This window comes from Drosophila subpulchrella, unplaced genomic scaffold (assembly GCF_014743375.2).
Source record: "Drosophila subpulchrella strain 33 F10 #4 breed RU33 unplaced genomic scaffold, RU_Dsub_v1.1 Primary Assembly Seq26, whole genome shotgun sequence".
Classification (NCBI taxonomy): Eukaryota; Metazoa; Arthropoda; class Insecta; order Diptera; family Drosophilidae; genus Drosophila; species Drosophila subpulchrella.
The window spans coordinates 1,604,069-1,626,872 of NW_023665556.1; the positions used below are offsets into that span (position 1 = coordinate 1,604,069).

Genomic DNA, 22,804 nt, shown 5'->3' on the forward strand with positions numbered 1-22,804 from the left:
TGACTGAAATTGCGTGAATTGCGTGATTAGGAAAACATCAATAAAGTAAAAAGTAAAGGGGTGGCACTGGGACTCGAAAATGCGTCACATTGATTTTTTACCAAACGCCTTACCCGTCTGCGCTACGGATATAGCAAGCAAATATGACAAGTTCTAAAATCGAATAATTCTGTATGACAGATCGAGAAAAAGATACATTTTCAGAGAAATTTATATTTTTTAGAAAATATTTATGTTATTAAGATAAGAATCTTAGGGTTAGGGTTTTTTAGAAAAGGTAATGCAAAACAAGTTTATTTTTGCTGTAGCCTTTCCATTTTTGGCACGATTCTATGGTACCATTTCCTACATTAAAGTAACGCTTTCTTGATTTAGGAATACTTTTTCTGGATTTCAGAAAAATTTTCATAACTTTAGAAAAAAATTTCTAGTATTGAAAAACAAAAATGAATGCGATTTTATAAAATGTAGGGTAGATTTTATTAAGAGTGTAGCCGAGTCGATCCGTCTGTCTGTCCGAGGATATGAACGCAGAAACTATAAAAGCTAGAAAGTTGGGATCAAGTGTACAGATTGAAGAAATTCTTGCGCGGCCTAAGTTTACTGCAGGGGTGCCACGCCCACTATAAGTCATGTTAATTATTTGAAAGACTGTCAGGAAAATTTATCTTCTATAGCACGAACTAGACTTCTCAGAACCTAGCTTAGAGGACAATAAAAAAAACAATTTTTAAGTGTTAATCAAAATATTAAATACAATGTTATTTTACTTACTTCAGGGTTAAACGATGGGCGGAAGTGTTTATGTAGTTCAATTATAATGCGAAGACTCACAAGAACATTTTCTTCATTATCAGTTTTAAGTATTTTAAGCATCATAGTTATTATTGACTTGACATGTTGCCTTAAGCTTTCTGTTATAGGCAATCTGTGAATCAACTCCAAAATAAGCTTTCGAATCTAAAATTAGAAGACATGTTAGGAATCTTAAAATAATGTTTTTCATTAGTTGATTTATAACAGTAAAGGCAGGAAACTAAAAAAAGCAAGAGATAACGCTATAGTCATTGCAATCGACAACCAAATAACCGTTCACAATTTCATACCCCGCAATGGCGACACCTAGCGTCGATTTCTTTATTTGCTTATAACTTTTTAATAGATGGTCCGATAGATGTTTTAAGGGGGGGGGTATGGTTTAGCAAAAAAAAAAATCGACTTTTTTTTTATTTTTTTAATCGAAAGTACAACTCTTCAGAAATGTTGTCCTAAAATTTCAGCTCACTTGAAGTTAAACTCAACGAGATATGGAGCCAAACGCATGGCCATGAAACAATTTTTATTCTTCAAGTTTCCTTACTACAAACTTTAAACGCGTTTTTCTCAAAACGACTTTTTTGAAGACGGTGCCCACGATAACTCAAAAAATTCTGCACCGATCGGTTTGAAGTTTAATACACTTCATTAAATATATATTTGACTACCAGCCAACGATCCCCTTTTATTTATTTTTTGCTTCTAATCGATTGTACAACGACAAAATGGCGCCTTTTTTAGGCTAAAAAAGGTACTTTTACCTTAACCGCCCGTAAAGAAAATTTAAAAAATTTTTTTAATGAAAGGGCATCGTTGGCTGGCAGGTATACTTCTAAATAACTAATTTTTTTTAATCCCATGTGTTTCAGATGATTCTAAGATTTTTAATCCGGGGCACCGTAAAAGGATGAACTCTTGACATGGCCTGACTGAAGCAGCAGCAACTCCGTTATTTCTGGATATATATATATTTTTAAATTCTTAAAAATACTTTAAAAGTTACTAGATAATGTAAAAATAAAAAGAATTGAAAAATATTTAGTAGTTTCCTAAAAAAAAATTGTTTAAAAAGTGCTCTTTTTTCGCCTGTTATACCATACCCTCAGAGTTCATACGGTCGGACAGACAGACAGTACCAGGCGTCTAGTTGCACCCACTGCAGAAAAGAATTGCTAATCAGCATATTATACTCCATGTTAACGGATGACTCGACGTATCACTAATTCATCGTGGGACTCGACGGCCCACTGACCCGCCAAAGCGGTCAGCACATACTGCAGTGTCAGCCGAGCCAATTATCCAAACTGTTAGGATAATCAAAATTCACTGAGCTATTTTAGAATAAAACTCTTGTCACTTTTCATCACACTAAGCTTTCGTCTTCCAAGTAGTATATAAGCATGTTACCTATTTAAGAATAAATCAGTTATCAACGCATCTTATAAATCCGCGTTTCCACTTCCTACCGCCGGGAATAGGGCTATCTCAACTAGCAGCTATCCTTAGTTAGCTTACCCTCAGCGCCGTTCCCGTATCCCCTGTTTCTTGGCACCGGTGTAACTCTCGTTACCGTTGCCGCGATGTGATCATCGTCCTCGAAACGACCCTACTTCGGTTAGACACAAACAATAATATTTAAAGTTTCAAATTATTCAAATTTGAATAGAAGAATAATGAAAAACTAGTTGCTAATAATTTGTTCATTTCTGTCATGATCATTTATTTTTTAATCGTTAATATTTATAACCAAATGAAAACATAGAAAATATTATATTAAGCTTTATTAAACCAACTATAATGTTAGCCCAAAAAATTTTTTTCTCCTTCATACCCGCTAACTAACCCCTAAATAAATAAGATAAACGAATGGGCCATGAATGTTTGGAGTTTCGTGGCCAAGGTTGGGTGGGGAAAATGGGTCGCGACAACAGCAGCGGACCGTTACCGATCTTAACTTATTTCAGCACGTGCATTATAAATACCCTCTCTCTTTCCGTCCGATTTAGTTGTAACTATCGGTTCGTTTTTGCACGTTTTTTAAATATAACAAGAGATGCTAATGCCCCCTACGTCGTCCCATGCATGTGGTATGCAATCTATTAAATTAGCTAATTATTTATAAATAATTGGTTATATCGTAACTTTTTAATGAATGGTCCGATTTAACTCATTTTTGGCATGAAGATGGGTAATTAATAAGATCAGAATCTCATTCGACGGAAATAATAGTATCCTAAAAGAATTGAAAGGCGCTTCATCTCCGCACGCGTATTTCGAAAATCAGTACTATAATCAAATGCATTCTAACTGTTAAAGAATTCAATGCAAGAATTATTCAGTTTCAAAGAGTAGAATCTACGTCAGAAGAGGTCGAAAAAATACAACCAAATCAGAAATCGGTAGTTTATGAAAACAAATTGAAAGTCTTCATTTTAAAACCCACATGTATGTATCAATCCTGAAAAATTGTACTATAGTAAGGGACGATTTATATCTGCTAAAAGCAGAAAGGTTCGTCAGTCATTTTGAATTAACAGAATTTAACCAAGAAACACCCTGGACAATGCTAAAAGAGCAATTTAATATTAGGAGTGTAAATTTTTGTTTGTTTTCAAGCTCATATCGTCTGGTATCAACACATTATAATTATTAAAATAAAACATATAAATCATCCTGGGAGAGCACTACAAAATTTAGTTGACAAAAAGTGCACAAATTATTATTAGCTTGATAAGCAGCCATCAAAAAATGAACGCAGAAGTAGAAGTAGAAAAAAGGTATTTAAAGAGCAACTCAGGCGTACTGACCACTGAAAGAGAAAACGCGCGGCCTTGTTCTACCGCCCTCCTTACCCAGTGGGAGTTGGGGTGGAGCAAGCATGGAGCTTACAGTGTAGAACACCACAACCAGTTTCGAGTCATAGCTCACCAGCCAAGAGCGCAGTGACCTTATTAATTTCTGCAACAGCAGCAACTGCAACAACAACATCAACGGTTACCGTCGCCACCAGATCGATTTCAGAAGCTTTGTCAACTTCTGCAGAGCCGATTAAAAACACAAAACCAATTCTAAGTATGAGGGACAATATCGGCTGTAACAAAACACAACAAGCGGATCCGGCTATACAGACTGGCCTGGATCGTTACATCTAAATCAAGCGAAAACTTAGCCCACAAAATAAAATGGTCGGAAATAAACCGAAAATAAACTGCCCAATAAAGGCGTTGAACAATTAGGGGCATCTAATAACAACAAATTCGCCCTATTGTGGGATGTTGAAAATATTCAATCTGAACCTGGGCAAGCGGTCAAAAGAAGCAAATTTACATGAGGTAAGATAACTCGAATGAGGTAAGATAACTCGAATGCCCTAGTAAAGAAAATTGTTGCGCTGGTCGGGATTGACAATTTCTGTTTGAAGGATTACTGTTGAAGAACCGCATAAGCGGAACGGTCCCCTGCAATGCACAAACTGCCAGGAATATGGACACACTAAAAACAACTGCGGACTACGGTCAGTATGCGTAGCTTGTGAGGCTTCCACGAAAAAATGGGCTGTGGAGAAAACCATGCCGCAAACTACAAAGGCTGCCTAGTCTGTAAGGAGCTGAAGAATCGGCTTCAGAATACACAAAATGAGCACATGCAGATGTGGTGCCGCACCACAGGCGATATATAAACTGTGCTGGGATGGGTTAACGAGGGTCAACCGATGATAGAAGTAATGAGTCGAGTGGGATTTAGCGTTGTAACTAACTTTATTGAGCTGTTGATCAGATCTTAAATACTATTCTGACCCGGAAATTGGGTGTATAAAATATCTGCTGTGTAGTGCATTTGAGTTAAGGCTGCTCCTCTATTTGGGTTGACAAGGTTGTAGTTTTCTTGACCGTTGCCCGGTCGTCCAGGCTGCAATGTCAGCAGTATGCCGCTTGTTGGGCTGTTGCGCTGAGTCTTGACCGACCGTCCCAAACTTGCAACGTCGGCACTATGTTGTGCTGCTACTGTGCGCCTGATTGTATGTCGCGCTTGTTGATAACTTACAACTCCGTCGTGTTGGGCGTCACGAGCGTTTGACCAGGGCTGCGCAACCTGGCTAGACCGAGCCGAGTAAGCTTGGTTACGAACAGATCCCGCAATCTCGATGCGCTGAGCCTAATATATTAACCTCTCAGCATTCAATATAACAAATACCAAATAATATCAGAGCCATTTTGTTAGCCTTGACACAAAGTATGATGGACTTTATGTCCTTCATGAAAACAGCACACAAACTTGCAATAACTCAATTCCTCATTGGCAAACACATAGACGTAATGCTGCTGGCAGAAACGCACCTTACATAAATACAACTGCCAAATAAGAGGATACTCTTCGAATTGCACAGATCATAAAAGCAATTATAAACTTGAGCAACAAACTCGACTATGTTTTCCCTGCAAGCGTACGTACTGGCTGGTCCCCTGAAAAGTTCCGGACTTAATTGACTTCGCTGTGAAAAGGACCTCCCATGATATCTAATACGCGCGAAATTTCTATCGGACTTATCATCGGACCACTCGCTGGTCCTTATAACTCTTATTCAAAGCTAAAAAATAATAAAGCACCCCTGCAGGCTGACGTCGCATAGAACTAACTAACTAAAGTACAAGTACGTGAGATCCCACATTGATCTAACCCAACAGCAATCTTCTAAAACCTACTAGTAAAACCCTAAGACAAGAAGAAGAACTAGCCCAGCGCCGGTAAATTGAGAAATTATCGCCGACCAGTAGAAAGCATCCCTTGTGGAGAGCTCATTCAAATTAAAGCTCTCCTGTAGAAACAGTGACTCTGATGAAAAACTCCTTGAGTACTTGGGTCCGCAGCAACGAAGACAGAGCCGAAACATTTGCTCAAAACCTACGAAATGTATTTAAGCCAAACGCCATCACAAACTCTTTCTATCTAGCTATGCACTAAAATTGCAAGAGAGCCGATATTTCATTAGGAAGCAACTGAAACCAAAAAAAAATGGTCCAGGAGGGGACTTAATAACCCCATAAATGATAACTTTGAACTTCCAAACTGTGCAGTATATTTTATAAGCAAACTATTTATCGGGATCACTAAGCTTGGATACCTCCTAAAAAAATCAAAAAAGTCTGTTGTCATAATGATACCGAAGCCTGGTACAGACCGCACACTTCCCTCATCGTACGCGCATAACACAATATCTAAGAGCACACCATTTAATTCCGGGTTCCGGGACAGGCACGGAACCATCGAGCAGGTCAACCGGATAACATCAGAAATTCGTACAGCCTTTGCAGTGCGATATTCCTCGATGTCTCCGAAGCATTTGACCGAGTTTGGCTTGAAGGCATAAAATCATAACATAGCTGCCAGAAAACACTCATAAGTCGCACCTATATCACAGAGTCTTCGTGGTGAGATGCAATGCAACAACATCTAACCAGAATACCATTGAAGCTGGAGTTCCACAAGGTAGCGCACTGGGCCCTACTATGTTTATCATGTACACCACAAATATTCCTACAAACGAAAGGCTAATTATGCCCGACACCGCTATCCTGAACTACTCGAGCTGCCCAACTTGAGCAACAGTTCAACTAGCGGATTATCTGGTAGTAGTTAAGAAGGGGCTATCAGACCGGTGAATCAAAATTAATGTACAAAAGTGTAAGTATATAACGTTTACTCTTAACAGACAATAGTGCCCTCCCCTAACTTTGAACATTACGCAGATCCCCCAAGCCAACGATGTATCATATCTCTGTCTTCACCTCGAGAAACACGTTGAATGCAAGAAAGTACATCTCAAACTTCGAGCTAGCAGCATACACTGGATTATACATTTTCCATCACCCCTGTTTATGGACCTCAAGGTACTACTCTACAATTCCACTCTTAAGCCCATTTGGACTAACGGCTCCCACCTTTGGGGGAATGCAAGCAACAGCAACATTGATATTATACAGCGCTCACAAGAAATTACATAACAAGCACCAAAAACAATCGCTTTTTTATCATTTTCATTCATTCATTTATACCCTTGCAGAGGGTATAACGATTTAAGTCAGACGTTTGCAACGCAGAGAAGAAGACGTTTCCGACCCCATGAAGTATATAAGCTGTTTTTTACAAGCCGATTGGATTTCTCATTTTTTAAGGTATACTATTCGTATTTAAGGTGTACTATTCGGTATACCAAATAAGTATTCACGTGAATTTGTCCGAATAAAATCTTTTTTAAGTTAGTTTTTTAAGCAAAAAGAAGAGCCTAGTTTCAACATTTTTTTCTGAAAATCTATACATCCAGCTGTAGTTATCCGACTGACTATATTAACTACATAAAAAATCAACATTTAAAATATATAAAAAACTGTCCTACTGTGACCACTTTTTCGGAGCCTCTAAAAAAAGTACCCATATGGTGGACATAATAATAATAATAATCATCAGAAAAATATGCTAATTTTTAATATTAGTGTATCTTAAAATCTACCGCCTAAACGAAGGAACCTGAAGTACATTACTTTCTAATACTACATCTCTCCTAAATGATTGGTCCGATCGAACTTAAGTTTCAAAAATGTAATCTAGACTACTTTAGCTAATTAAAAAAATTAATAACATTTTGGGTTTTTCGAGATTGCAAGGCGGCACCCAGCGCCTATTACAACATTTGGTCATGTGGTCGTCAGACAGGTTGTAGCGTTATGGTCGTTTGTGGGTGTGGCAACCATTTTAGGTGAATTAATAGATATGGACGCGAGCTATACATTTCTGTTAAAATTTTTACTCTAGCATTAAGATACAGTCTTAAGCCAAATTGCTAAAACAACAGGAATCTCTAGATTCTGCATGCCCAATCCCAATATTATAGCTCTTTTAATTTCTGAGATCGCAGCGTTCAAACGGGTAGACGGACATGACTAGATCAACTCAGCTTGTAATCCACATCAGGAATATATACACTTTATGGGGTCGAAAACGCTTCCTTCTACCTGGTACATTCTTTCCGACGACTCTATTATTACCTTTACTCTACGAGTAAAATGTGTTCGCTAGAGCGACAGATTACGATTTCCCAAACTGGCGCACCTAGCGTTAAGCTCTTTAATTGCCCATAATGAACAGTCACATTTGAAACATTGTTAGATCGGTAGGTGAATAATTAAAATCAAAACAAAATCTCGTTTGCACTTACAAAATCTTAAAAATATGTGCGCGCTAGACAGACGTTAGCATTGTACACAATTGTGGGTTTGGATAAAAAATTTGTTCTAAGGAAGCTAAGGAATAAAAATCTGAAGTCTAAATTCTCTAGCTGCTGAGATTCCAGGGCGACCCGGCTAGTGATCGTGAAAGTATGTAAACATGTGAATTGGTCGAAAGAAGCAAGTCTACTGTTAACGACATTATTAGGAACTTCCAGGATGAATTTAGATTTGCCAGCAAAAGCAATAGAACAAATTTTAAATAGAAGGATTGGTTTTAAAAAGAAATAAACAAGATCATTTTAAAGCTGCCATACACTACAATTTTGATGTGTGGCTTAACAATGTGCGTAATATTGTGGATAAGGTGCATTTAATTTAAAATTATCTAAATTAATTGTATTTTATTTAAATTATTTAAAAAAAAAAATGTATATAGCTGAACCCATGTTGTTATTATTGCTCGTTGTCCTTTTCGTTTTCTGTCGTACTTAAATGTGAACTTGCTAGTAATCAAATCAAAATTCTATGTAAGCAGGCGATAGATTAAGGAGTTGGCAGCACCGGCTTTGAAAGTTTAGGCAGCGGTAGATGTTTTTCCTAGCATCCAGCAGTAGTCGTAGCTGAAAGGCCGTCGAAGCCGTAGAAACCGCAAAGACAAAATGCCGTTGAGTTCAAGCCGTAAAGTCGTAGAGTTATAAAAAAGTCGGAGAAACTAGTCGTCGCTTCCGTGAACTTTATCCGCCTTATATACACCGAAAAAAAATCGTCATCAATATGCCCCTATTTAGGTGTCAATGTGACAAAAATGACTGTCGAAAAATGTCTGATACGAAAGTCATTAAATAGGATCACTAATATAGGATCACTTTGCCAGATAAAAAAAGTTTTTTACGAAAAAGTGTTTTTGTAACAAAAAAAATAACATTCTGCCGCACGAAAATAAAATATATACATGGCTCAAAGTGCTACCGCATTGTTTTTTTATGCACGGGCCTGAGGGTTAGTGGTTCGAATTTTTTTAAATTGGAAATTGTTTTAAATACAACTTTGTTATTACAATTTACAAGAAAATATTAGATATTTTTCTTAAAAATCTTACGACGTACATAACATCGGCGCGTACTTGAACCAGGGACCTTTCGCATCACAAACACCTTACTCATCGGTCTATCACACAACGTTTCTCGCGGGTGTTAAGTTCAAATGCCATGATAACCGATACTTGAGCTCAGTTCGAAACTCGAACATTAAAAAAAACTTTTATGGTATTTCATCCTAGTTGTAGTGTCACTTTCACCCACACTTATTAAATTGACACTCAAAGATTTTAACACCTTTTTATATCCATAGAACTATTATAAACAGTCAAAATATTTCAAAAAATGTATCTTTTTGAATTCCGCGGATTTAACTCTAAATAAACCAATAATATTTTGTTGCCTCTTTTCCCCGTTATCCCTTCGCACCTTTCCACTGTTACCCCGTTGCGTTTTACCCCATTGTTCACGCCAAAAGGGCGTTTAATTTCTGGAGGCAGTGTCGAGCGGCAGTTTTCTCCAGATCTCTACATCTCGCCCGCTCGCACTGCCTTGGAGCGCTTAAGTTGAGTTAGGTTTAAGCAGTTCTATTTTCCAAGTGTCACAATAGACTCCCACGCACGTCGCGTAAAAAACCCAAAAGTACCCCCGTGTTTTTTTTTTTACCTTTTTTGGGATTTCATCTCATTTTAGGGATCAAGCCACCCCGCCCCATTATTTCGTACCACTCGAAGCCGGATTTTATAATCTGCGGACTTTCCTCTAGAGTGTGTTGTCGAATTCATGAAACGGTGTTTATGCACACACAAATCAGCCCATATCATGAAATGAAAGCGTGAAATGGTCATGGCATAAACGCAGTAACAGTCCACTCCAACTACTTTTCTCGACCTACAATTAGGGCTAAATTATTTCTTAAATTAAAAACAAAGTTACAATATCCACAGATTTACTCCAGCAAATCGTCTGCAATTGTGCTGTACATACATACGTATATCGACATTTTCTCCAGCGCACAGTGGGTCCTTGGCTCACAATAAGAGTGTTGCTTCCAAAGAAATAAAATTAAAGTCCGTTATTCTTTACAAAAATCCGAACATCCTAAATAATTATTTAATTAATTTAATTTATTTTGCCAATCCGGCATTGTGACCGTATATTCTTACGGACTTCGATAGGTTCGAAAATTTCAATTAGTTTCTAGCCCGATTGTGTTTCCTTACAAAAACTATAATTCTAATTTGGTTTCAGTCATGACATCATCAGCAAAATCCGCTTTAGCCCGATTTATGGCCACATCTGACTGTCTTTATCCGCCTGTAAAATCCGTCGCGATAATTGTAATTCCTTGTGGCATACGGATAAGGCAGCATTGACATATGCTTGCGTTGTGGCTGCAGGCGAGAGCGCCACAGACACCAAATCCATACTAAAATCCAAGTATTACCCAACGTACTCCACTTGGGAAATGTTTGCCGCGCAGCTCCTTCCAAGTACCTCAAGCTCCAGTAATTCCGTCCCAAAATTCCAAGTCTTATGGCTGTCGGCTCCCTCCCATCGACACAGATGTTTCTCTGGCGATTATCTTCGCTAGCCGACTTTCCGGTACCTTTGCACGGCGATATACAGAGACAATCCGAGAAAAATTATTCCACTTAAATTCAAATCTCCACTCAAAAAACATAACTACGCGTTTCGAAAATAAGCGATAGGTGGTGAACAGTCACCCGAAAACTCTCTTAAATGTGCAGTCCATAGCACAGGAGTCTGGAGCAGCCTTAAAGGAACTTCAATGCACTATTCATGGTTGCTTAGCTTCCTTACAATTTTCCGGCGTTAGCATTGAAAATTGGGATCCTACCCTGGGTTTTATGTGCTCCGCAAAACTACCAAAGCTCACGCTCTTATTATGGGAGCAATCCATTCAAAATAAGACCGAAACTCCAACGTGCCCCTACCAATCCGCCGATTCTATCCGACCCTTCAAGTCCAGTATCCACCTCAATTCCACACACAATTTCTTCTTGTTCAGCGCAAGTTAACGTACAAAAAGTCCCTCCTAAAAATACTCCATCCGAATATTGGGTTCCATATCCCGCCTTGGATGGCAGACGTACTCGAGGTATTAAATCCCTCCGTTATGTTCAGCTAGCGACTAACATTTCGGTGGAATATTTTAGGACCGTTTAAAAAAAAAAAAAAAGACGAATAATATTGTTTTATAAAAGTACATTTTTCGATCGTAGTAAAATTAAGTTAATTGTATTTACTTATAATGGTTTGTTTAAGTATTATACATTATTATTATAATTTTTAGTTTAGTTATAGAAATGTAGTCCGTTAAAATTTATTTAAATATTTAAACCATTTTAGTATTAACATTTTAAAAAATTCATATCGTATTTTTTACTCAAGGAGTAAAAATTATACATTCGGATATTTTTCGCTTTAGAAAGGGTATAGGTTCAGTGTCACGCGCCAATAGTGAAGAGAAAACAAAAGAAATCAAGTAAAGGGGTGAGAAGAAGACTTGGTGCGTTCTGTTTGAGTTATTAAAGAGAAAAGCAAGCCATTTAAATTGTGCGCAGCAGATTAACTTTTTTTGTTTCCTAAGTGAAAATAATAAGGTCAGGTAAGTGTTACAATGAGATTAAGATGTTGAGCATTCATCTTAGTTTAAAGTACGTAAGCTTTGAATGTATTCAATAGGTTCCGTTAGCCGAAAGTGGATGATGGAATGTTTTGTGCCAATAAAAATCCCGCAAAGGGTTATACACAGCTCTAAAAGGTAAATATACAAATAAACAAGTAGAACGCATCTTTTAAACATATGTCTATACATTTTTTTAGGTGCGTTGGCCAAGGATTCGAAGGACCCGGAGAAATGTTTAAGGAAGGCGATGACCAATGTAAAAAACAAATTGACGAAACATAAAACTATGCTTACTAAGAATAATTGTCCTTTAACAGGAAACCAAAAAATAAATTAAAAGTAAATAACAAGGAAGAACGCTATAGTCGAGTACCTTGACTATCAGATACCCGTTACTCAGCTGATCTCAATATACGGTTATGTGGGCGATAGACTGATTTAAGCTTTATGGGCGTAAGAGTGGGCGTGGCAAACTATTCTTGGGTCAACCGATAAGTTTTGACGAGACTAATACATTTCAGTTAAAATTTTTTTTCTAGCATGAAAATTGTGGGCGCCACAGGCTTAGGCGGATTGTGGGCGCCACAGGCTTAGGCGGTTTGTGGGCGTTAAGGTGGACGTGGCATATTCGCGTAGCAAATTTGCGCTGCTTACGGAATCTAAGAATGAAATCGCAATTCTCTACCTTTTCATAATTCTTAGACTTTTCCATAAACGAATATCATTGAAGTAAACTGCCTCTCCCAGAAATTTGTTTAGTTAAGTACGCCACATGATCAAACCTTCTTTGCCGGTTGATTTGCCTATGTGCTTGCCTTAAGTCAATGTGTTGCTGAAGGTTATCAATAAATCCACTGCATGTCCTGCGTACTCAATAGATGTATTGTTTATAAATAGTTTGTGAAGAGTAGACAAGACAATGGATCTTTTGCCGATTACTGAACATTTTGATTTTTCGGGGTTTATCTCCAGCTATTTTCTTTTTCCCATTTCTCAATCAAAGATAACATTAAATTCGTTTTACTAACCCACACATATATTTCTTTAACTGGACATAGATTTGTAATTCATCAGCGTCAACAGCACATTCGGACAGGACACTAGGTAAATCATTTACATAGATGATGAACAGCAAAGGGCCAAGAACTGATTATTGTGGGATTACTCTTAAAATATGCCTGCAATTGAAAATATTATTACCCGCAGAAACTGCTTGTGGTCTATTGGCCAGATACTACCCATTTAAGCTGACTGCAGTGCATAACATATTCCTTAGTTTTGTACAGAGAATGTTGTGATTCACAGAATCGAAGGTATTGCTATGGCCGTGAAACAACTTCTACTTTTACGGAACCCCGACTGATTTTTGTGAAGTAGGAAATTGAATTGCTTTCTAAAAACATTGAGTCTGAGCATTAAAAAACTTTTAAGAGGAGAAAAACGTCACTTTTCCGAATTTAAAAATTTTTCAAAAATTTAAAAGCAAAAAGTTGCTGACATCTATTGAGCATATTCCTGTAAAAGTACAATAGTAAAATTCCAGCGGAGTTAACTTCTACAGCTTGCAGTGAAAAAACGTTATATATATTTATACCCGTTACTCGTAGAGTAAAAGGGTATACTAGATTCGTCGGAAAGTATGTAACAGGTAGAAGGAAGCGTTTCCGACCCCATAAAGTATATATATTCTTGATCAGGATCTAGCCATGTCCTTCTGTCCGTCAGATCTCGGAAACTATAAGAGCTAGGCTATTGGGATTTGGCATGCAGATTTCTGAGCTTCTGTGGCCCCTACAGTTTTGATGCTAGAATAAAAATTTTAACTAAAATGTATTGCTTTCATCAATACCTATCGATTGACCCAAAAAGTTTACCACGCCCACAAACTTCAAAAAGTCGTAAATTTAAACGCGGATATCTCGGAAACGATCAAAGGTCAAGAATTGGGATCTCAGATTTAGATTCCGTAGTCTTGTACGCTGCGCAAGTTTGTTACGCGAATATGCCACGCCCACAATTTTTATGCTAGATAAAAATTTTTAACTAAAATGTATTAGTCGTGTCAATACCTATCGATTGATCCAAAAAAAATATTGCCACTCCCACAAACCCACAAAATTTTAACTGAAATGTACTAGTCTAGTCAATACCTATCGATTGATCCAAAACAAACCACCAAAGCCTGTGGCGCCCACAATTTTCATGCTAGAAACAAATTTTAACTGAAATGTATAATTCGCGTCAGTACCTATCGATTGATCCAAAAAAAAGTTTGCCACGCCCACTCTAACGCCCATAACGCTTAAATCTGTCTACCGCCCACAAAACCATGTATTAAGGTAGCGGGTAGGTGGCGCATTTCAATCTGCCTTCGCTGCTTGCATATCTCCATTTCTCTTTGGTCCCTTTACCTGAGTAACGGGTATCTGATAGTCAAGGTACTCGACAATGGCGTTCTTCCTTGTTTTATAAATAAAATATTACCGATAAATACAAATTAAAATTCTATGCAGATGTGAATATTTTATAAAATTTTAAATAAATACCTTATTTATACTTGTATATATTTATCAGACTTGGTTTTCCAAAAACACAAATTGAATTGGGTTTTTAATTTTGGCTCCACCGTTTTATTTAAAATTGTTTCACGTAATAGTTTGACTTGTCGGAAGATAAAATAAATTGACAATTATTTGGCATTTTTGACGTGACGTCACATGTAAGATTTGACGAGTTCGTCACTTTACCCTACATTCCCCAACAAATTCCTGACATGACTTAAATAAAAGGCTCAAACATCTCTTATTTTCGATCTATGGAAATGTGTTACTATTTATCGTAGCTGCAAAAATAAACCAGTTTTTGTATATTACAAATACATAATGTGATATTAGAAAATCATTTTATTTTGTCTATAACAAGGGACTGCAATCATTATAAATTTTATTAAACTATATTATTTTAAAATTAATATTTTCTGAGTTTTATTCATTACTCCAAAAATAATCGTTGCTTTATATTAATCTCAAGAATAATGATCATGTGTAAGTTTTATTTCAGCTCTAGAAATAATGAATATTTTGTTAGCTTTATTTTTCACAATAAACGCTTCCTTTTATTATTATTATTATTTCATAATTGTAAAAATTAAAGTGTTGGGCCTTGTTGATGATCTTTTTGCAGCGATTCACTTGCCAAAAAACGGATGAACGGAACTGCAGGGTAATTTGCAAGGGGCAGCTTAATAATGTGTGCGTGAGAAATACTGTCCTACGATGTACAAGTGCTGGCAGAGGCTGAGCAGAGCTATTCCCTAGCCCTGCTTAAGGGGGGAAATACAATTAAAAGGCCTAAAATGAGGCCTATCTTTGGGAGTGGATTGCAAGTAGGGAATTAAATGAATCTTAGCGATTCTTTTTGCATGTTATTAGGAAATTATTGGGCAATGAAAATCAGTCAAGTTTTTTAAAAAATATTGTAATTAAGCCCATTTATGATCAATAATGTGGAGTCGTGTTTTGAGGGATGAACTTTGCGCCGTGCAGTCTCCAGGCCCAGGATCACGTCTAAAACAAAAAACAGCAACTGGGCATTAATCTTAGAGGTACAGCGCACAACATGAATTATTTCATATGTAAAAAAATGGTTTTTCCATGAAAAAATGTGAAGTTGGAAAATTTTTTTTCAAAAAACACACTTTTTTTTCGACTTTGTTCGTAAAAAAAAACATGTTATAACAAACAAATATGAAAAATCCTTTTATTCATGTTGTGAAAAATTTCATTTCAAACATAAAGCAAAAAACCGCATTCGATTAAAATGAAATCTCTGACCTGTACATTGCACGGCGACTTTGAAAACACGACTTTTTAGTAGAAGCGTTTAAAGTTTACCTTTGTGAAAAAGGATTTTCCACTTACTCAAATTGGATGAAACTTCAGTCAGCTATTCCAGGACCATAAAATAGTTCCTCCTCGGTAAGAATAATTTTAGGAACCTACGTTGCCCGCAGTAGGTTCATATTCCTACTGCAGATAAAGGTAGATGCAGTACGAGGCCGGAACATGGTAAGCGCGCCTCACGCGCATTTCAGCTATTTGACACGCACTCACTAAATTGCGTATTACTTTGAAAATAAGTTCCGGACGGCTTTATGCTTTTAAAGGCTTATTCCCAGACATATTTAGCATACATTAAGACAAAAAAAAATTTTTCGAAAAAAATAAATTTTCAATTGTATTTCCCCCCTTAATAGGACTCTGCCGACCACTGGTTTATATATAAGTTTATAAACAATTTTAGGATACAAGTTAAGCAGAAATCCATTAAAAGTAAAGGGGAAAATATAATTTAGCCAACCAAATCTATTAAGTTTTAACGACATAGTTAATTTAATTTATTTATAAATTATGTATACAAACTAAAGGAATTTAAATCTCCACATGTCACGGGTACAATAATTAAGATCTCTGTACATATGTTTTGCTTCTAGTTTGATACCTTCACTCATTCAAATCATTATTATAAATCTTACGTGTTGCATTGTATTTTCTTGAACAAACTGAGGCTCGCCATCCTGAAGTATATGCATGAATATTTTTATTGAGTTATCTAAGAAAGACGGATATGCTGGACTTTGCAATATCATTTCAAAATTTTCACTCAGTTCTTGTGTGGCTTTTAGCTTCAGTTCGTCTTTTGTAGAAGAATCATTGAGAATATTTAAATAATTTCGGTATGTATTTATCGGAATACTTTCTATAAGCGACATTATTATATGTTAACTTTTTAGACTTATTCACCGGTGTAAACAATAACGAATCAGCGGAAGCTGATATGCTTTCGCTGGATTTGGAATTAATAAATAGGTACATAAAATCAAGGACCTTAACATAGCAGTCCCACTCAACCAAATAGTTGGGATATATGAAAGATTTGAAACGCTGAGTCCAAAACAGTAATAGCCTTTTCACACAGAGAGGGTTTTCGCTTCAGGGTCCCAATTCCGCTTCAGCGACTTTTCTTTCCATAATAAATACACTTGCTAGAAAGAGATGGAGAGTGCTTTGTTACTATTATTTACGAGCTAAGGTGATTTTTGCACTTGCCATGTCCGGATTCTTTTGAGAATGATTTGCATTTGGACTGCAATGGCGTCGTTATAAGGAAATTGTTGGTGCAATACCGATGAGCATTATAACGTCTTGGAATTCAGCAATTGATCTCATCTTAAAAAGAATAATGCTATGCATTTTTTAAGGACATGTCCAAGCTCTTGCATATGTCCTTCTTGGCAAGACCTGGCAATTGTTTCACCAAATCGTAAATTATTTATTTGAAGAAAAAGACATTTGAAGAAGCATTAACCTCCCAAAATTTTTGCTTAAAACGTGGTTATAGTCAAAGAACAGAATGCGAGGAAGATGTTTTAAATACTGAAAAGCGTTCAAGCGGTTCCATCTTCCGTGAATATTTCCGAGAATATATATTTCGTAACTAAGCTATAATACTTGAATATGGATATGATCTCTTTGAATACTGATGGTCTTTTTTTAACTTGTTTGCTGATTAAAGCCTTTGTTTTTTTTGTTTTTATGTGAACTATAAAAGACTTTCAGTAGCGCTTTTGTATTTTTGTATTTTAAAAATTGGTTTAGAAGCAAAAAAAATTTTTTTTTTGAGATATCGATGTTTTATTAATGTTTTTTTGGAAACATCGATGACTGCAAACATCGATGTTTTCCCACCTCTACTATTTAGCTTTCACTACGCTTGTCTGAATTGCAACCGCGATTTTAATTTAGGTGTGAGCAGATGACCATCGTCTAACTGTTGCAAGTCTGCCCAGGTCCATCAAATTTAAGTGGCAGACCAATTGTCTGTTCAGACAGTGGTGTCTCTGTATCAGCGACCAAATTCCGATTCAGCGAATTGTTTCCCATTAGAAGTACATGCGCTAACAAGAGTGAGTTAGAAGCACTACTGCTGCATCAATGGTCTTGTTAGAAACAATTCAATATCTTTAAAATAAATGGCTCGAACTTAAAAAAAAAACCATCGAAACTGTCGCATATATTTAAATTAAAAAAGAAAATTGTTCAGGCCTACTGTCCAGCGAATCTGGACCCCGGCCCCGCTATCCAACTGCACCGCTCTCTCGCTCTCCCGCTCTGTCCCCAGCTCCCCTCCGTGAAGTCTCCGATATGCTTTGGAGCGCGGAACTCAGCTTAGACTTAAGCAGTTCGATTTTGGCATTCATATTGAATAAACCGCGGTCGATCCCCCGCCTATTTTATAAAGATAACTTTTTGCGAAATTTCTTTTCGGTCAAGGGGCAACGTACGCCAGCCGCAGCACCAGCATACGCCGAAGCCCAGCGCGCAGCAATTCCCGCCGACGCCGCCAGTTCCCGCCGCCGCCATTCCCACGCCATTCTACCAGCGCCGACGGTACCCAGCAAATACCTGATCAAGAATACCCTTCAGTTCTGCAGTAGGGTCGCGGTGACATGGCTCAAGGCAAAAAGCTTTTTTGTTTTTTTTTTGTGCCTAAAACGCTGTGCCGCTGTTGACGTCAGCAGAGCAGTCGGCGCAGCGTAGAAGACTGCCCACGAAAACGATCGTGCAACAAAGACAGGCAGATATTCGGATATTTCCCTCTCTTTCTTGTCTTATAATCTGCCTGCACTCCGCGCTCGCAGAGACAAATTTCGGCCGGTCCGTTATTTTTTTTGCGTCTCTCCGTTATGTTCGGCTAGCGGCTAATATTTCGGCGGAAAAATTTTCGTGGAGCAGCGACATGTGAATGCCCTAATATTTTAGGAGCATTATTGTGTATCGAAAATATACAACTTATATTGTTTTATAAAAGTAAATTATTTGATTATAGTAAAATTAAGTAATTTGGATTTACTTATAATGTTATGTTTACTTATTATACATTTTTATTACAATATATTTTTTTAGTGTAATTATAGAAAATTAGTCCGTTAAAATTGATTTCAATACTTAAAACCTTAGTAGTATTAGTATTAACATTTTTAAAAAATTCGAATTGTATTTTTTACTCAAGAAGTACAAATTATATAGTCGGATATATTTCGCCTTAGAAAGGGTATAAGTGCAGTGGCACGTGCCAACAGCGAAGAGAAAACAAAAGAAATCAAGTAAAGGGGTGAGAAGACTTGGTGCATTCTGATTGAGTGATTGAAAGGGAAGCATCCATTTTAATGGTGCGCAGCAGAGTTACTTTAATCGCTTAGTTAATATAATAAAGTCAGGTAAGTGCTACATTAAGTTTAAGATGTTGTGCATTGATCTTAGTTTAAAGTACGTAAATTTTGAAGGCATTCAATGGGTTCCGTTAGCCGAAAGTGGATGACGAAATGTTTTGTGCCAATAAAAATCCTGCAAAGTAACCCTTTGCCCACAGCTATAAAAGGTAAATATACAATTAAACAAATAAAAAGCATTTTTTAAACATATGTTTTTTCAGGAGCGTTGGCCAAGATTTCAGAGGACCTTGACAAAGGTTTAAGAACGGCGATGACTAACGTTAAAAATAAGCTTACGAAGCAAAATAACTGAAACAATAATTGTACAATTTTTGAAAATCTAAATAATACCATATAATTAAAATGAAATTAAATATGTATGTATTTTAAATTCTATATTTTTATAATTGAAAAGTCAAGGAAAAATTTTGATTTTCACAAGTGATTCACTTGGGACGTGTCCCTTGCAAGAGATTTCACAAGTGAAAACTCAAGGAAAAATTCTGATTTTCCCAAGTGATTCACTTGGGACGAGTCACCGGCACGTGACAGGCCATACGAAAAATGAGTATAAGGAACAAGTGAAATCCCGTAGGACTTCGAAAAATTTTCATTTGAATTTTCACTTGTGAAAATGCGGACATCCCATACAATTTTCTATATGGAGCGTCACTTGTTCTTCACTTGTGCACGAGGACATGTCCCAGGTGATTCCCAAGGTGATTCACAAGTGAAACTTTTTTTTTGGAACTGAAGGGCCGTTACTCAGCTAAAGGGACCAAAGGGAAATGGAGATATGCTAGCAGCAAAGCGAGATTAAAATGCGCCACCTACCGGCGGTAGACAGATTTAAGCGTTATGGGCGTTAGAGTGGGCGTGGCAAACTTTTTTGGATCAATCGATAGGTATTGACGAGACCAATACATTTCAGTTAACATTTTTTATCTAGCATGAAAATTGTGGGCGTCATAGGTTTTGGCGGCTTGTGGGCGTGGCATATTCAAACATAACAAACTTGCATAACAAACTTGCGCTGCGTACAAGGCTACGGAACATAAATCTGAGATCCCAATTCTCTATCTTTGATAGTTTCCGAGATATCCACGTTTATATTTACGAGTTTTTCAAGTTTGGGGGCGGTTTGTGGGCGTTAAAGTGGGCGTGGCGATAGGTATTGATGAGAATAATACATTTCAGTTAAAATTTTTATTATAGCATCAAAACTGTAGGAGCCACAGTTTTGGGCGGTTTGTGGGCGTTAGAGTGGGCGTGGCACTCTGCTGAAACTAACTTGCACTGCGTAAGAAGCTCAGGAATCTGCTCGCCAAATCTCAATAGCCTAGCTCTTATAGTTTTCGAGATCTCAGCGCTCAGACGAACAGACGGACAGACGGACATGGCTAGATCGACTCACCTAGTGATCCTGATCAAGACTATATATACTTTATTGGGTCGGAAACGGAATGCGTGCTAGGTGCATTCTATTGCGGTGCCATCTGTGTGTGTTTTAATATAGTGCATCCAGATGCATGCCCAAACGGAAATTCGAGACGCATTCTGAAACAAATAGTTCTGGGTCTTCATGCAAATTTACCACGGCAAACATAAAACATAAAGATTTATAGAGCTGTAACCTGCACAAATTATCGGTCCTTTTACTGACTTCTAGTGCTTTTCAACACTGCACAGTCGTAAGTTCGGGAACGTATTCAAAAAAAAAAAAAAAAATAGTTCTAGGTCGTATCTAGACAACCGCTTGCAAATTTTGCAGGGCAAATGTGCGTGCGAGGTGCAGTCTATTGCGGTGCCTTCTTGATGTGTTTAATATAGTGCATCCAGGTTTATTTGCTGGGAATGTAAAAGGACAAAAATTTAACCCGAAGGTTGCCGGTGTACGTTTTTTTACGATCGTTTTTTTCGGTACTGTTCTCTTGACAAACAAATAATAAAGACAAAAGGGAACATGCAAGGAAGCGCGCGGTTTTTCTTGTCTTTTGCATATCTCGTCAGTTGCACTTTTAGTTCTGAAAAGTGAAGTTCGTGCCACGGTACTTAAAAAAGTCTGATTCATTCTGCCACCAATTTTACATCAATATTTTCACACGTAAGCTAAGTGTAGATAATTTAGTTCAATAGGAACACAATAAAATAACATAATGCATGTGTACAATTGTACATATGTACATTGAACATACAAGCTAAGAAACTAATTAAAAAACTTATTAATTAAACAAAATAAAAATTATTTGTATGTAAATTTTACATACAACAGTGTAATTGTGCCAACATAAATAAATTGTTAGTTTGTAATATATATTCATTTATATATAAATATAAAATATTCAAATTGCTTAATATCTTTCAGAATCGGAAAAAGGTATGGGCACACCAAGGACAAAACTGCGTAAATGATAAAGGCTAGTACTGAGATCCGCTAACAATTTCACTAATCGAAAAATCGTATTCTTTGTAGTGTGACCGACATTTTCATAGTTCACCCGCGATGCTTGTAGCATGGTTTTACTGTCAAGCAGCTGGCTTTGTTAACAAATGGAAAACAAATCAACTGGCGCAATTTAAAAAAGAAAATTTTACTGGTGCACAAAGAAAATAACATAAAAATAAATAAAATGTTCAACGAATGTTTTATTTATGTAAATTAGTAGTTTAAAGCTTCGTTCTACTCATTCCTTCATCTGCAGACCAGCTCCTTGAGGACCTTGAGGAAGTGGGAACCGGATTGGGAAGGTCCGCCTGATGCTGCGTGAAGTCGCCCAGCATCTTGGAAATGGCTGGTGATGGCTCCTTCAGCTGTCCCTTATCGGTAGAGGTGGAGACCAGTGGTTCCTCAATGGGGAGCTCGTCGGAGATCAGGCAAAGTCCCACTCGGCATGTGCCTTTCCAATGGGATTCTCTAGTGGATCTCCTTTAGCACTTCAACTATTCTTCGGATTAGCACTGTTGTGGTATTGCTTCCTGTCGGTGAGGTCCCACAATAATGGGAAACAGCTTGGATTAGGCGTCCTTTCTCATCTGCAGTGACCTCCTGCATTCTTTTTTGGGGTTTTCCTCTCATTTTTAATTTGTATATCCCACACCGATTTTGCAATCGCTAAATCAGGTATTTTTTCTGGTATTTCCTTAGCTCATCTAAGTACCGCGCTGAAAAGCATACCCGACGAAAAGCGTTAGCCGCGTATTTGCCTCTCGCTCACTCCTATGGCTAGCTCGCGGTTTTCGTCGATGTGAGTACTAGGCTTAAAAGTACAAAAATAAGAAGGAAGCAGCAAAGCTCCGTACAGATGGGCAGTGATTCCGAATAAAAATTAGTTGCGTGGAAATCCAGTTTTATGTATTCCTTGGGAAAGCTTACAGATATTTGATTTTTGAAAGCATATAGATGTATTCCTGGGTACATGTTACAGGTGCATTAAAAAATAATGCGTCCAAAATGTGTTTAGTTTGTTGCATGTAGGTGCGTTCCAAATACATGTATGCAACGGGTACATCCTTTTTGTCCCGCACCCGTGTAAAAGAAATTTACAGAGTTATCAATTTATTTATTTTGGCACAGTTACACTGTTGTATGTAAAATTTACATACAAATAATTATTATTTTGCTTAATTAATATGTTCTTAGTTTGTATGTTCAACTTACATATGTACATATGTATTATGTTATTTGTACTTCGCACTTATGTACATATGTATGTCGATGCGGTTTTTCTGATTTACTCTTTTGTGTTTATATCAGGGGTCGGCAGTGGCCTATCTAGTGAGCATAGGGAAGTGTTCTGCC

The 22,804-nt window shown here is 37.2% G+C and overlaps 1 protein-coding gene across 11 annotated transcripts in view; it reads right to left on the minus strand.

Annotated features, from left to right (window-relative positions):
* The window catches only part of LOC119559607 (transcription-associated protein 1), a 518,267-nt gene extending 501,678 nt beyond the window's left edge, over positions 1 to 16,589 (minus strand). For 2 of the 11 annotated variants that reach the window (XM_037872624.1, XM_037872620.1), the window contains exons 1-2: positions 16,267 to 16,579; positions 775 to 960 (exon numbers count right to left, since the gene is read on the minus strand). In XM_037872624.1, coding sequence (XP_037728552.1) covers positions 775 to 960; positions 16,267 to 16,503 — 423 coding nt within the window. In that variant the 5' untranslated portion in view covers positions 16,504 to 16,579. Of the gene's footprint in view, positions 1 to 445; positions 704 to 774; positions 961 to 16,266 lie in introns of those variants that run through there. The other 9 variants (XM_037872626.1, XM_037872629.1, XM_037872628.1 and 6 more) reach the window with 7 other exon arrangements.
* Between the last annotated feature and the right edge of the window lie 6,215 nt (positions 16,590 to 22,804).